Source organism: Peromyscus californicus, unplaced genomic scaffold, assembly GCF_007827085.1.
Source record: "Peromyscus californicus insignis strain IS unplaced genomic scaffold, ASM782708v3 Scaffold_7__1_contigs__length_154581171, whole genome shotgun sequence".
NCBI classification, from domain to species: domain Eukaryota; kingdom Metazoa; phylum Chordata; class Mammalia; order Rodentia; family Cricetidae; genus Peromyscus; species Peromyscus californicus.
In genome coordinates, this window is record NW_026294595.1 from 35,582,287 (window position 1) to 35,594,896 (window position 12,610).

At 39.0% G+C, this 12,610-nt stretch overlaps 1 protein-coding gene across 1 annotated transcript in view; it reads right to left on the bottom strand.

Moving 5' to 3' along the window:
- Acvr1c (activin A receptor type 1C) overlaps nt 1–12,610 on the bottom strand; it is an 88,599-nt gene that overhangs the window by 38,772 nt on the left and 37,217 nt on the right. The window contains 1 exon segment of the mRNA XM_052724227.1: nt 9,546–9,776. Within this exon segment, the coding sequence (XP_052580187.1) occupies nt 9,546–9,776 (231 nt within the window).

Genomic DNA, 12,610 nt, shown 5'->3' on the forward strand with positions numbered 1-12,610 from the left:
CTACACGTATGTCAGAGCTGTGCTCTGTCTAGACTGGAGTGAGTCCTCTAGAATGTCCTGGGTCAGAGTTCTCATAAGGCCCAACTCATTCTATGTCCACTGCTGTCAATCTTTCCTGCCCTTCCCCCTGTGCTTCAAAGGTCACTTTTCTGAACATAGAGTCTGTGTGCCTGGCCATTTTCTCAGAATATTGGTGACATAATTCAAGTCCCTGTCTCTTTACTCTTCACTATTGAGAGGTCAACGTCCATCTTTACTGTGTCTCCTCTGAGTTTGGTTTTTTTTTTTTCTTTGCCAAATTTAAGGCTTTCCCTTTGAGTTGGTGTCCAACCATTATACACCATGTCAGGGCTTTCTTCCCACTTGTCCTGGTGATACTTACTGAGTTTCTGAGATGTGTGGACTCATGTGTTTCATAGGTTCTGAGCAACTAACTGTGTAGACAGTGTTTTATGCCGAGGTTTTTGTTTTGTTCTCGCTGCTCCTTTGTACCATTATGTAAGACCTCATGCTAATCCTTTTGTTACCTCTCTTCACATTTCCGCCCTTTATTCTCTGCACAACACACAGGAAACAATTCCTTTTGGCCCAGACTTCAGATTTATAATTTCTCTTGAGTTGTTGAAGCTATTCCTTCAGTTTTTTTATTTCAGTCGTATATTTCTATTAAACTCTTTTCTTCTGCTACTGCTCACATCTACTAAGTCACTCTTTTATGGTTCCTTATTCTCTATGAATATTTTCACATTTACCTTCGTTTCCTTAATCCAAGGAGAGCACTGAAGCTATCATTTCTTCCTGGTAATTCCCTACATACGTGTTCCTTTAAACACATTTCTATACTTGTAAGATTTATTTAATTTTTAACGCATATAGTATTTTCCTTCAAGTATGTATTGTGCTGCCTGCATTCCTGCTGCTCATGAAGACCAGAAGAGGACATAAGATCATCTGGAACTGGAATATAGACCGTTTTGAGCCACTATATGGGTGCTGAGAACTGAACCCCAGTTCTCTACAAGAGCAGGTCTCTTAACTGCTATTAACATCCCGTGGTTCCTCCTCTTGCTCTCTTATGTGCCCTGTATTGGTTATTCTGCACTACATACTGATCTTGTGCTTCTCTGTCTCCTCCAGGCCTGACGTGAAAGTGTCTTCATCCTGAGCACATATATCCTCCCTTCCAGGATCAGTTGGCCTGATTGATGTTTTCTGAAATGTAAGAAAGTTTTTATCTGGAGAATTCTATGCCACCCCACCATAGTAAGCAGATCCTGAAGTCTGCCAATAGCCAGCCCCTGCTCACTGGGTGTCAGGAATGTTAGTATTTCTGTTTTCTGCTCTGTGTAGGACTAAGCTAAAAGTCTTGCCTGGGGTCAGAAGGAGATGAGATTACATGGTTGGTTTAGATTTACAATAAAATCTAAAGAGACTTGCTATTTCATTTGAACATACTCACTTCAATTGGATTGCCTAACTTGGCAAACTAAGCTTCTTGACACTTATGCTCTTGAAACTTGAACACACTCATAACAAAACACAGCATTTGCTTCATTAATGAAGGCAGATCCACAAGAGTCAGAAAGGTACAGGTTGCCGGGCGGTGGTGGCGCACGCCTTTAATCCCAGCACTCGGGAGGCAGAGCCAGGCGGATCTCTGTGAGTTCGAGGCCAGCCTGGGCTACCAAGTGAGTTCCAGGAAAAAGGCGCAAAGCTACACAGAGAAACCCTGTCTCGAAAAACAAAAAAAAAAAAACAAAAAAAAAAAAAAAAAAGAAAGGTACAGGTACAAAGATCATAATGGTTAGTGAGGATGTCCTCGCTGGTAAAGGTGCTCACAGTGACGGCATTCAGTTCCTTTTCTAAGAAACCACGCACCCACATTACATCCCAATTTCTTGACATCTTTATCAATGCGCTCTTTCATCACTTAAGACACTATTATCTAATTTCCTGATGACTCTTAGTTGAAAACATCCTGACTAATCTAATGGGTGGAAAATTGTATATGGCCACATTAATGTCTGTCTCTTCGGCTATTCGTGAGGTTGAACACCATTTCAATACTGATCACTTTGGAATTTCTCTGCCGCTCTGTTGTGAAAATGCTAGTCTTGTTGCTTGCTCCTGCCTCGGTTTTTCATTTAGAACTGTTCTCTCTTCCTCCTTTCCCCTAGTCAGTCAGTCAGTCACACACACACACACATACACACACACACACACACACACACACACACACACACACACACACAGAGTATCTTCTAAATATGTCACTTTTTCTCAGTCATATAAGCTACAAATAGTTCTACCCAATATTTAATTTATATTTTAGTTTTATTTATGTTCTTTTCTCATTCATTTTTATTTTAGTTTTCATGTACTCAATTATATTTGTCTTTTCCTTTTATAGATCTGAGTTTCCTGTCTTATTTAGGAACAGTTTCCATACTATAAAGTCATACAATCTTTTTTTTTCTAAATTTGCCTCTGACATTTAAATTGTTCTATATGTCACAATTAGATATTTAATCAAGCTGTAATTTATTTTTGTATATGTTGTGACACTGTGATACAACCCTGTTTTCTTCCAGATGGATAGATATTTATGCCAGTATCATTTCAAAAATAAGACATTCTAGAGTTGCCATTTTTGCCAAGTTCCACTTTAGATGGCCACAGGCACCCTTCCTGGTACAGTCCACATGGAAATGCTAAATAAAATAGAAATGATTTTCTTCTGTTTTATGATTAAGGTTGGGAAAAAATAAATGAATTGCTCAGCAGCCAAAATGACAGTGACAATCCAGACCACGCAAAATGTGGTTGAGAAACAATGAGAAGTCAGCTCAGAGATGCCCATGTAAAGCAGGCAACTGTGTATGCCACTGCCTTGAAAACGAAACAAAGAAAATCTTCAACAGAGGAAGACAGGTGTGCAGACCTCTATCTCAATCACAGTTTCCAGTAGGGCAGAAAGAAAAGGAAGGGACAGAGGGGGAAGAGAAGGAAAAGTGGAAGGGGAAGTGGGGAGGGAAGAAAGGAAAATCAGGCTTAGAACTCGTTCTCTATGTTTACCCAAAATATGGAATGGATTTGGGTGGACTGCACCCCCAGACATTTGGCAAAAATTAATGTCAGTCTTCTCTGGGGAATCAAACTGAAGCTAGGTTTCCACCATTTCTCCAGATAAGGATCCCCCAAAACAAACTCACATTCAAAAATCACAAACAAGGCATTCAGTCAGGAAGGATGAGTCAGCAGAACCGAAAACAACAGAAATCAACCTAAAGAAGCTGTAGACATTGAAATGGATAAAGGTCAAAAATTAGGAAAAAAAAAAAAAAGGAGGGGGAGGAGTTTACAAAATACAGTTTACACCAAGAGTGAAGGAGAGTTCCTGGGAAAGCGATGACATAGGGAAGTTTGGGATGTTGCAGCTCTAGAGTCTGAAGCCAGTTTGTCTTGGACAATCTTCAGAGTCAATCTTCGCTCACCTCACCTCTGTGTTGGACCTGACTAGAATCCTGTAGAGAGCAGATGAAGCTGAACTGATCATCCTGATAAAGAGATTAAATACAGCCGGGCAGTGATAGCGCACGCCTTTAATCCCAGCACTCGGGAGGCAGAGCCAGGCGGATCTCTGTGAGTTCGAGGCCAGCCTGGGCTACCAAGTGAGTTCCAGGAGAGGCGCAAAGCTACACAGAGAAACCCTGTCTCGAAAATCCAAAATAAATAAATAAATAAATAAATAAATAAATAAATAAATAAATAAATAAATAAAAAAGTGTGACCCACCAAAGAAAAAAGAGATTAAATACATATATATATCCCCACCAAGCATAGGACCAGTTATGCTACCACACTGCGTCTGAGGCCTACGGCCATTTCTCCACTGTGCGGTAACCCCTACTTCATGTTTCCTCCACCCTATTTGAAAAGTTCCTTGATTTATGAATTTTCTTTGTTCAATTACTAAAAAACCTTCCTGAAACTTGTTCCATGTTGGAAAGTGGAAATTTGGAATAACTTAAAGCTGTGTTTCTGGGCCACAGTCACTCAACTTTGACTTCAGAATAAACTTTCTCGTATTCCCTTTGAGGTGAGAGCTGTGTTATTGCAGTAACATTTATAAAAAATGTGAGAAAAACTGAGGGGAATGGACTATGGGACTCACAGAGCCACTATTGGGACAAATATACTCTAGAGTATAAAATTTTTTTTACTTATTATTTGTTTGCTCCATACAGATGCTCCCCATAGCGCATCCTAACACACACAAATCAGTATATTCCTTTTGAAATAGAAATATCCTTGAAGGGCTAGGAATACTTGATTGACTTCTGGAAATGAAATATTCCAGCCAAACTATCTTCTCTCCTTATCTCAGAGGAAGCAGAGAATGGACATCAGGCAAATGTCACAACTGTAGGGAGGACTGGGTCAAAGGGCACTGGACCAAAATGAGAAAGAGACCCCCATAAAAAGGCAGCTGCTAAAAAGGCTTTCTCTTTTTGCTCTAAGAATAAGTAGGAAGAAGAGATTAGACGTAAAACATGCCTAATTCTCTTGTTTAATTCACTTGTATACTCTATATTAAATTTCAGACATGAGACCACATTTGATTTGTGGGACTAGCATGTTTTCTGTTTGTAAAAGTTTCCTTTCCAAATTTTGGAGGAAAAAGCCTGTACGTGTGCTCACATTGAGCTTGGAAAATTATTTATTTCTTCAGTGATGTCTCAACAATATCTGTTTTGATAATCTTCAGGGAAGAGAGAAAATTTTCTAGTATTATATTTCTACCAAAATATAAGCTTACTTCTATCAAATAAAACTACCAACTCCTGAAAAGTATACCCATGTGTAAAATTAAACCAGAAGGTATGTTTTAAGAGAAAATGATTCAATTTAAATATGATCTAAATTAAATTTCAGTCTCAGTGATATGAATTAATTTGTCTTAAATCTAATCAATTTTAGGCCATTTAAAAGGAAAATGTGTGAAATTAAAATAGTAACTAACATTTTGAATAGTTTTTTATACTAGTGAATTGAAATAATAAATGCCCTTGATCCATTTACAAATTCTAACCTTTAAATATCAGTTTAAATAGTGTTTCTTAAACTGTGACTAAGCCTATCAGTGGGCTCCAACCAGCACTTTTTTTTTTTTTCAGGAAATAGCAACGATTGAAGCACCTTACACATTTTAAAGATTTGTTTTGTAAAATTCTTGTTCTCTGTCCCCATGAGGTGAAAAAAGAAATGAGACAAAATGACTCTCTGTGTCACAATAGGAACCCATAGGAAAGCTGTTAGAAATTGGCGTCAAACATTTCAAAGCACTTAGAGGAAGGAAGAAGGAGTAAGGGCCAGCAGTTGTCCAGCTGTGCCTTACTAGGGCCACAGCTGTGACCAGACTGGGTGGAGGAGGCACAAGCTTTATTCAAGGTAGAAATTTTTTCCCAAAGAAACAAACCAAGAGGCCATAACTACAAGATCTAAGAGAAGAAGAGGGCCACCTGAAGCAGGTAGAGACTTGGTCCTTCATCAAATCAGTTATCTACAAATGGCCTGGAGGATGATGGATGAAAGGCAGGGAGAGGGGTGAGAGAGGGACTGGAGAGATGGCTAAGCAGTTAAGAGCACTGGCTGCTCTTCCAGAGATCCTGAGTTCAATTCCCAGCAATCACATGGTGACTCACAATCATCTGTAACAAGATCTTGTGCCCTCTTCTGGCCTGCAGGCATACATGCAAGCAAAACACTGTATACATATTAAATAAGTCTTTTTAAAAAAAGAAAGAGAGAGAGGGAGGGAGGGAGGGAGGAAAGAAGGAAGGAAGGAAGAAAGGAAGGAAGGAAGGAAGGAAGAAAGGAAGGAAGGAAGGAAGGAAGGAAGGAAGGAAGGAAGGAAGAAAGGAAGGAAGGAAGGAAGGAAGAAAGGAAGGAAGGAAGAAAGGAAGAAAGAGAAAGACAGAGAGCATGGGAGGGACAAGGGTCCTCTTAGAATCCTGAGAGGAAGTTTCCCATCTATATAACTGCTCCTGGTTAACTCTTGGTTTTCTTTCCTTGGTTTGGGTGATGAACACGGAGCTCACTGTCAAGTACTGTAGAAATATCTCCCCATTCTTTAGAGCACTTTTCTATAACCCAATATATGCATGATCACGTTTATAACTGACAGATCCATACCAGGCAGAGCAAGGTCACCGACCACACTCTCTGATGACATGAAAATACTGTCATTGTTGTCATGGTCTGTGCTTAGCTAAGAAGTTTCAAATCTTCCTCCATATAGCTACTGTTCCACGCAAAACTAAGAGCTATTCCTAGCCCCCCTCAAGAACAACTCTGCACAAGGAGACCACATGTCCTGTATGTAGCCCTATTCAATTGAGTGCCCATTTACCATACAATGTCACTAAATGATACAAATTCTTAGTGTAAATAAGGATGTTTGAATTCAATGACATACATAGCATTTCTTATAGACATATTAGTTATTGGCTACAAAACACATATTTCCTCTTCTATGGATAAATGTTTGGCATCTAATTAATACAACCACTGTTATAGGATAATCTTAATAAAAGCCATAAAATGTTTGAAAAAATGAATATCCAGTTAGGACTAAAAACAAATTTCAACAAATTAAAAATAAAAGACATTTCTCCCAATTAATACAGAGCACCCAGAACCTACAGTTAATGGAATAATTGATGGCAAAAGGACTGATGGTCAGGAGTGGTAGACACAGTTCTATAAATCCTAGTACTTACTGGAGACAAGAAGATAGCCATGAATTTAAGAGCAGCCTGAGCTACATAGTGAATGCCAAGCAAGCTCTGTCTCAAAACAGAAACATAAACAAAGAAATAAAAGGCAATAAGGGACCAAGCACTTTCCCTGGGACAGCAAGAGCCTTTGCTTCCACGGCCTCCAATAACCAGCACCCTAGACATCCCTAGTTATGCAAAAACACAAGAAAGAGAAACAAAATGAACACAGATCAGAACGGAGACTTTTACAATGACTATATTCACAAATAATGGAAAAGTCCAAAGAAACTTCCGGGAAAAAAAAAAAAGCAAAGCAAAGCAAAAGAACACTAGAACCAATATATTATCTTCACTATCGTGATGTGAGATCAATTAACAAGTGAGCTTTTCAACATAGGATAAATTAGCATTTCCAAACTGAGATACTAAAAGTGTCATTCACAATCACATTGAGAAGTTTAGTAAACTCAATGAACTATGCCTAAGATGTGTTCCCTGACAACTACAAACAAAACTAAGAGTAATTACAGAATGAAATAAATAGGGAATTATACTATGTTCATTGATCAATTTTGTTAACATGATAATTCTCTCCAGATTATCCTATATATCCAGTTCAGTTCATCAAAATCTCTGAGTATGCTTTGCAGAAATAATCAAACTGGCTAAATTTAAATGAAAATTAAAATTACTTATAATGCTCAAATAAGCTCTTTTTAAAACAAGCTAGAAGGGTCATACATCCCAATTTCAATATTTTTTAAACACCTGTAGTTTAATCAAGACAGTTCAGTAGTAGCTTAAGGCACAGAAAAACTATATAGCCCAAAGCATCCACAAATGTACCCATTTAAACATATATACACATACACACATAGATCTACCTTACTTTCAACTAAAGTAACAAGATAACTCTACATGGAAATGCCAGGGCTTTTATTTTTTTAAAGATTTATTTATATTTATTTTATGCATAGACATGTTTTGCCTTTGTGTATATCTGTGCACCAAGTACGTGCAGTACCCACAGAAGCCAAACATGGGCAGAAGATCCCTTCGGACTGGAGTTACAGAGGGCTATAGGCTGCTGTGTGGATGCTGGGAATCAAACCTGCGTCTTTGGGAAGAGCAGCCAATGCTCTTAACCAGAGAGCCATCTCTCCAGCCCCAAGGTCAGAGCTTTCAACAACTGATGCGGAATGTTAAAACAACTTTCTACCCACATGGGAAAAAAATAAAATTATGCCTTTGCCTTGCCGTTATGGGCTGTGTCATTTTACACAAATTGAAACTGAACATACCCTAAATATAAAAACTATAAGGACAGTGGTGGTGCACACCTTTAATCCCAGCACTGGGGAGACAGAAGCAGGAGGATCTCTGTGAGTTCGAGGCCAGGCTTGTCTACAGATCAAGTTCCAGAACAGCCAGTCAGGGCTATACAGAGAAGCCCTGTCTTGAAAAACAAAACCCTAAATGTTAAAGATATAGTAACATGAAATAAGACATCTGGAAAAAAAGCAAGAGAATTAGGAAATCTAATTACATAATTCATATTATTTAATAACATTTGTTTTAGAAGTATTTAGAATTTCTTATCAAGATAAGTGAGTTACACACACTAACAAAGTTCATTGTGATTTTTCAGTACAGACCTACAACTGTTCTTTTGAAGTCCAATGTTGTGTTTATCACTTCAATTGTCACCTAAAAATTCTCAAAATTCTTTCAAGTACCACCGTGGTACCCATTCCATCCTTTAGGAAGTGCTGTTCTAAGTATTACTTCCCATGGTTCAACCTGACAAGTTATGGTCAGCCCGTTTCATGTCCTAAAGCCAACTGCAATGTTGGTTTAGATCACACTTCCTCCCTCTGTCTTCTACACAGCTCTCCTGGACTTGGTGATGATGTGAAACGCCGTGGGAGTTTCCTTCCCTAGTTTACGTGAGAACCAGAGGCATGCTAAAGTAAAGCTTTCTATTGATTGTTGGTTCTATCTGTGACAAGATACAAAAGGTGCATGGGAATGAAGGGGAAAGTCCCATTGGCTGCGGCAGTGGCTTTTTTGAAGGCCATGCTCTGCCAGTGAGCATGAATACAGGACAGGGCTTGAACAACATCTCTTCAGGACAAGATGCTACTTATGCAGCTGAGCAATCAAAGGATCTTGGTTGGTAGAATGCAGATTCCTCCCAGATCAATTGTGTATTCTGTGGTACCCTCAAACTCATCCAGGAACCAGATTTCATTTTTTAAAAATCAGTATTAGGGAGGCATGATTTTAACATGATAAAGCACACACCCTTCAGTTTGATGACACTTGATGCACATATGACTGTTTCCATCATTCCAGAACATTCTCTTGTCCCTTCCCATCTCCTAGGGTAGGCTGATGATCTATTTCTATCACTGAAGGTTAAATATCCTTTCTTTTCTTTTCTTTTCTTTGATAAAAAGAATTCACAAAAATTGACATTTTACTTGAGGTCCATTAATTAATGTCAAAAAATTGTGATTCATGTGGTCAAATTTCCTCAAGATTGTGACATTATTGTCAATGTTCTGACAGTGATGTGCAATTCAAAAATTAAAGCATCAACCTCAGCTAGACTCTAGAGAATTTCGCCCACCAAAAATAAGAAGAACCGTAAAACACACATTTTCATCTCAAGAAACATTAGATGGTTTGGTTTCTGCCATGCTTATCGTCTTCCAAGAGTAAAACATAATTAGGAGTGAGTGGGGCTATGCAGCCCCTTACCTGTTGGAAGATGCAGCGTGATGTTGTTGCAGAAGTCTGTGAAGCAACATTCAGTTTTGGTCACGTTGTTGGAACTGTGGCAGAAGACTTGAGCATTTAATTCCGGAAGGGACACGCAGGATTTGATCACCTGCTCTTTCCCATTGGTCAACATGACAGAGGCCCAACATGCTCCTTCAGTTTGGCAGGTAAAGTTGGAAGAATCACACAAAAGACACACACACTTCAGTCCTGGAAAAAGTAAGGCAAGAAGCTTTAAAATGTAGAAGACATCATGCATTTACTTTGTGGTACTTGAGAACAGAAATTCAATCTTAACATAACTCGAAGACAGGTTTTAAAATCTGATGAAGACACCCTCTCCATCCTGTGCTTCATTAAACAGGCTACTCAATCAGTTATCCTCTGTATGGTTATTATAATTTAGACAGTGGTTCCTATAGTTACTATGTTTTCCTAGTCCACACTCTAAATCCTTTTCAAGCTCAATCGGTTTACTCCTAAATCGATAGTGCCTAGGAAATGCTAGGAAACAGTAGCTCAGCAACAAGGAGCTGGCTGGCACAGCTTCTAGAACAATGATTCAAGGCAGGGGCAACTGCAACCCAACAAGCCAGCACGCTATATTCATTTACATTTTTCCAACCCTTTAAATGCATGTGCAGAACACAAAACGAATTATAGAAACACATAGGTCTAAAACTAGTGGACACCTAAAGGTTGCTATTGTTGTAGGCACCTTGAAGGCACTGATAAAGCATTCTATTCCCCTTCCACTAAGGAATATATCTTAGAATGACAGCCATTTGAATGTAGATTTTAACCTTCAGATGTAGATTTTTAATGGGCACCCCTATTCCACAACATAAAGTACATTGATAATAGAGTTTATTATAATGATGACAATAAAACTTTTAAAACTTTGATGTTGATAAATTAATGTTTATTAATATATCATCTTAAACATCCCCATTACCACTCACACTCACACCCTCACAAATGTGTCCAAAAGATTTGATATTTCTGTCTTGATATGAAGTCAGTATAGAGTCCAGAAGTTGTAATTTTTTCATATTTACATTTCAACTTACCATTTCTAAATATTGCAATTCTAAATGTTTCTATTGTAACTTTAAATGTTTCAAAAAATGAATATTTTGTTAAATGATAACTACCCCCAATTATCTTAATATCCAAAACTTTGCTATATTATCAGTTAATAAAATTAGTCCTTAAATTTCTAATTGCTAAAACTAGACCTAATTTTATACTAACAAAATATTCAATTTATAAGTGAGTAATCATGAATAAATACTCTTTTTATCAATAGTAATAAGCTGTAGGAGAATCACATACTCTAAGTTGGCTGAGATTCCAGACAGCCAGGTGTACAAAACCTAGTGATTAAGAAATGTGTTAATTTCTGGAGGCTGGAGAGACGGTGCAGCCATGAAAGGCTAAGGCTTACAACCAAAGAGACTAAAACACGTGTTAAGGTGGCGCACACCTTTAATCCCAGCACTCAGGAGGCAGAGGCAGATGGACCTCCGCAAGTTCCAGGCCAGCCAGGGCTACCTAGTGAGACTCTGTCAAAAACTTCAGCACCCACAAAAGCATATTAAGTCAGGTCCCTTACATAAAAGAGAAATCCTACAAAGAGCAGTCATTAACCGGGTGCCTCTGACTGTGGAATCACAGCATTTCCCAACCTGTCAAGTGGCTTCAGCACCTGATCGCACAAGCTTTGTCATCTTGGACATTACCTAGTCCCTCTGGGCCTCATCTGAAAGGTGATAACTACAGTGGCAACATACTGCCTCATCGTGTTGCTGTGGAGAGTAAATTAATCATATCAATCTTTTGTGCTTCTTTCTGACACATAGGAAGTATGACACAAGCATTAGTAACCACCGCTCCTAACATTCAAGAGAGTAAAACTAGTTTTCTTACAGAAACCATCAACAGTCCTCCATGAGCCCTGCAAGAATAGCTGCAGGAAGCAGGAGGCAACAGCCATTTAAAGGGCCTGACAAATGTGTGTCTCTCTGCTCTGCCAGTGGGACTGGGTATCCTCATGCTTTTCAAGGTCCAGGATAGGCTTTTCTCTCATCCCACTAGTTTTTAGCAACTGGGAATAGACTATAAATCTAATGTAACAGAAGAAAGTTAGCAGTGAAGGAATAACAACTCAGGTTGATCTGTACTGTTTTGATAAGCTTTGATGCATTTCTTAACTTTTACCACAGCCAGTAGATACAGGAAAGGAGGACCTCTGGCTTGGCTTTGTCCCTCACTTCCTGGCTGACGCTGGGGAGGCACAGTGTCCTCTACAAGTGAACCAAAGTAAGGGCGCTGAGCCCAGAAATGTTGACATCCCTGTAGAGCACTACCTGCATTTGACAGATATGGTGACTCTACATTAGCAGTTCATGGACAGCTGATATGATAAAGCATGAGAAACACTTGCCGCTCTATGGCTGGTCCATACGCTCATATGTAAGGGGCTGAAAGTGGGTAGACTAGCTCTTTGACACACTATCTCAAACCCTGTGTCACGAAGGTCATCAGAATGTTAAATTCTCTGGGCTGGAGAGCTGTCTCAGCAGCTAAGAACGCTTGGCTCCCTTGCACAGGACCTGGATTTGCCTCCCACCACCCAAATGATTATGTGTAGCTCCAGTTCCAATGTATCCATCACTCTTTTCTGGCCTTCCCAGGCACTGCATGCACATGGTGCCCAGACATATATGCAAGAAAAAGAACCATACATATAAAATAAAAATAAATGGATTTTTTTTATCTTAATTTTTTTGTTTCCAGAAGGAGCGAAGCCAGGAAGTCGAGGAAACCAACTAAGGTATGTATGGACCCACTGAATGAAAACAGCCATCAACCACTCAACATTTAAGCACATGCTGATCTCACATGCATTTATCATGGTGTCCAATTCCCAGGGGAACTTGATTGCCAGTTACCTTCATTTTACAGATATGAAATGAGGCATAAAAAATCAAGTAATTGACTGAATGTACCAGTCTCTAGACTACACAAGTGATCTTGTTTCT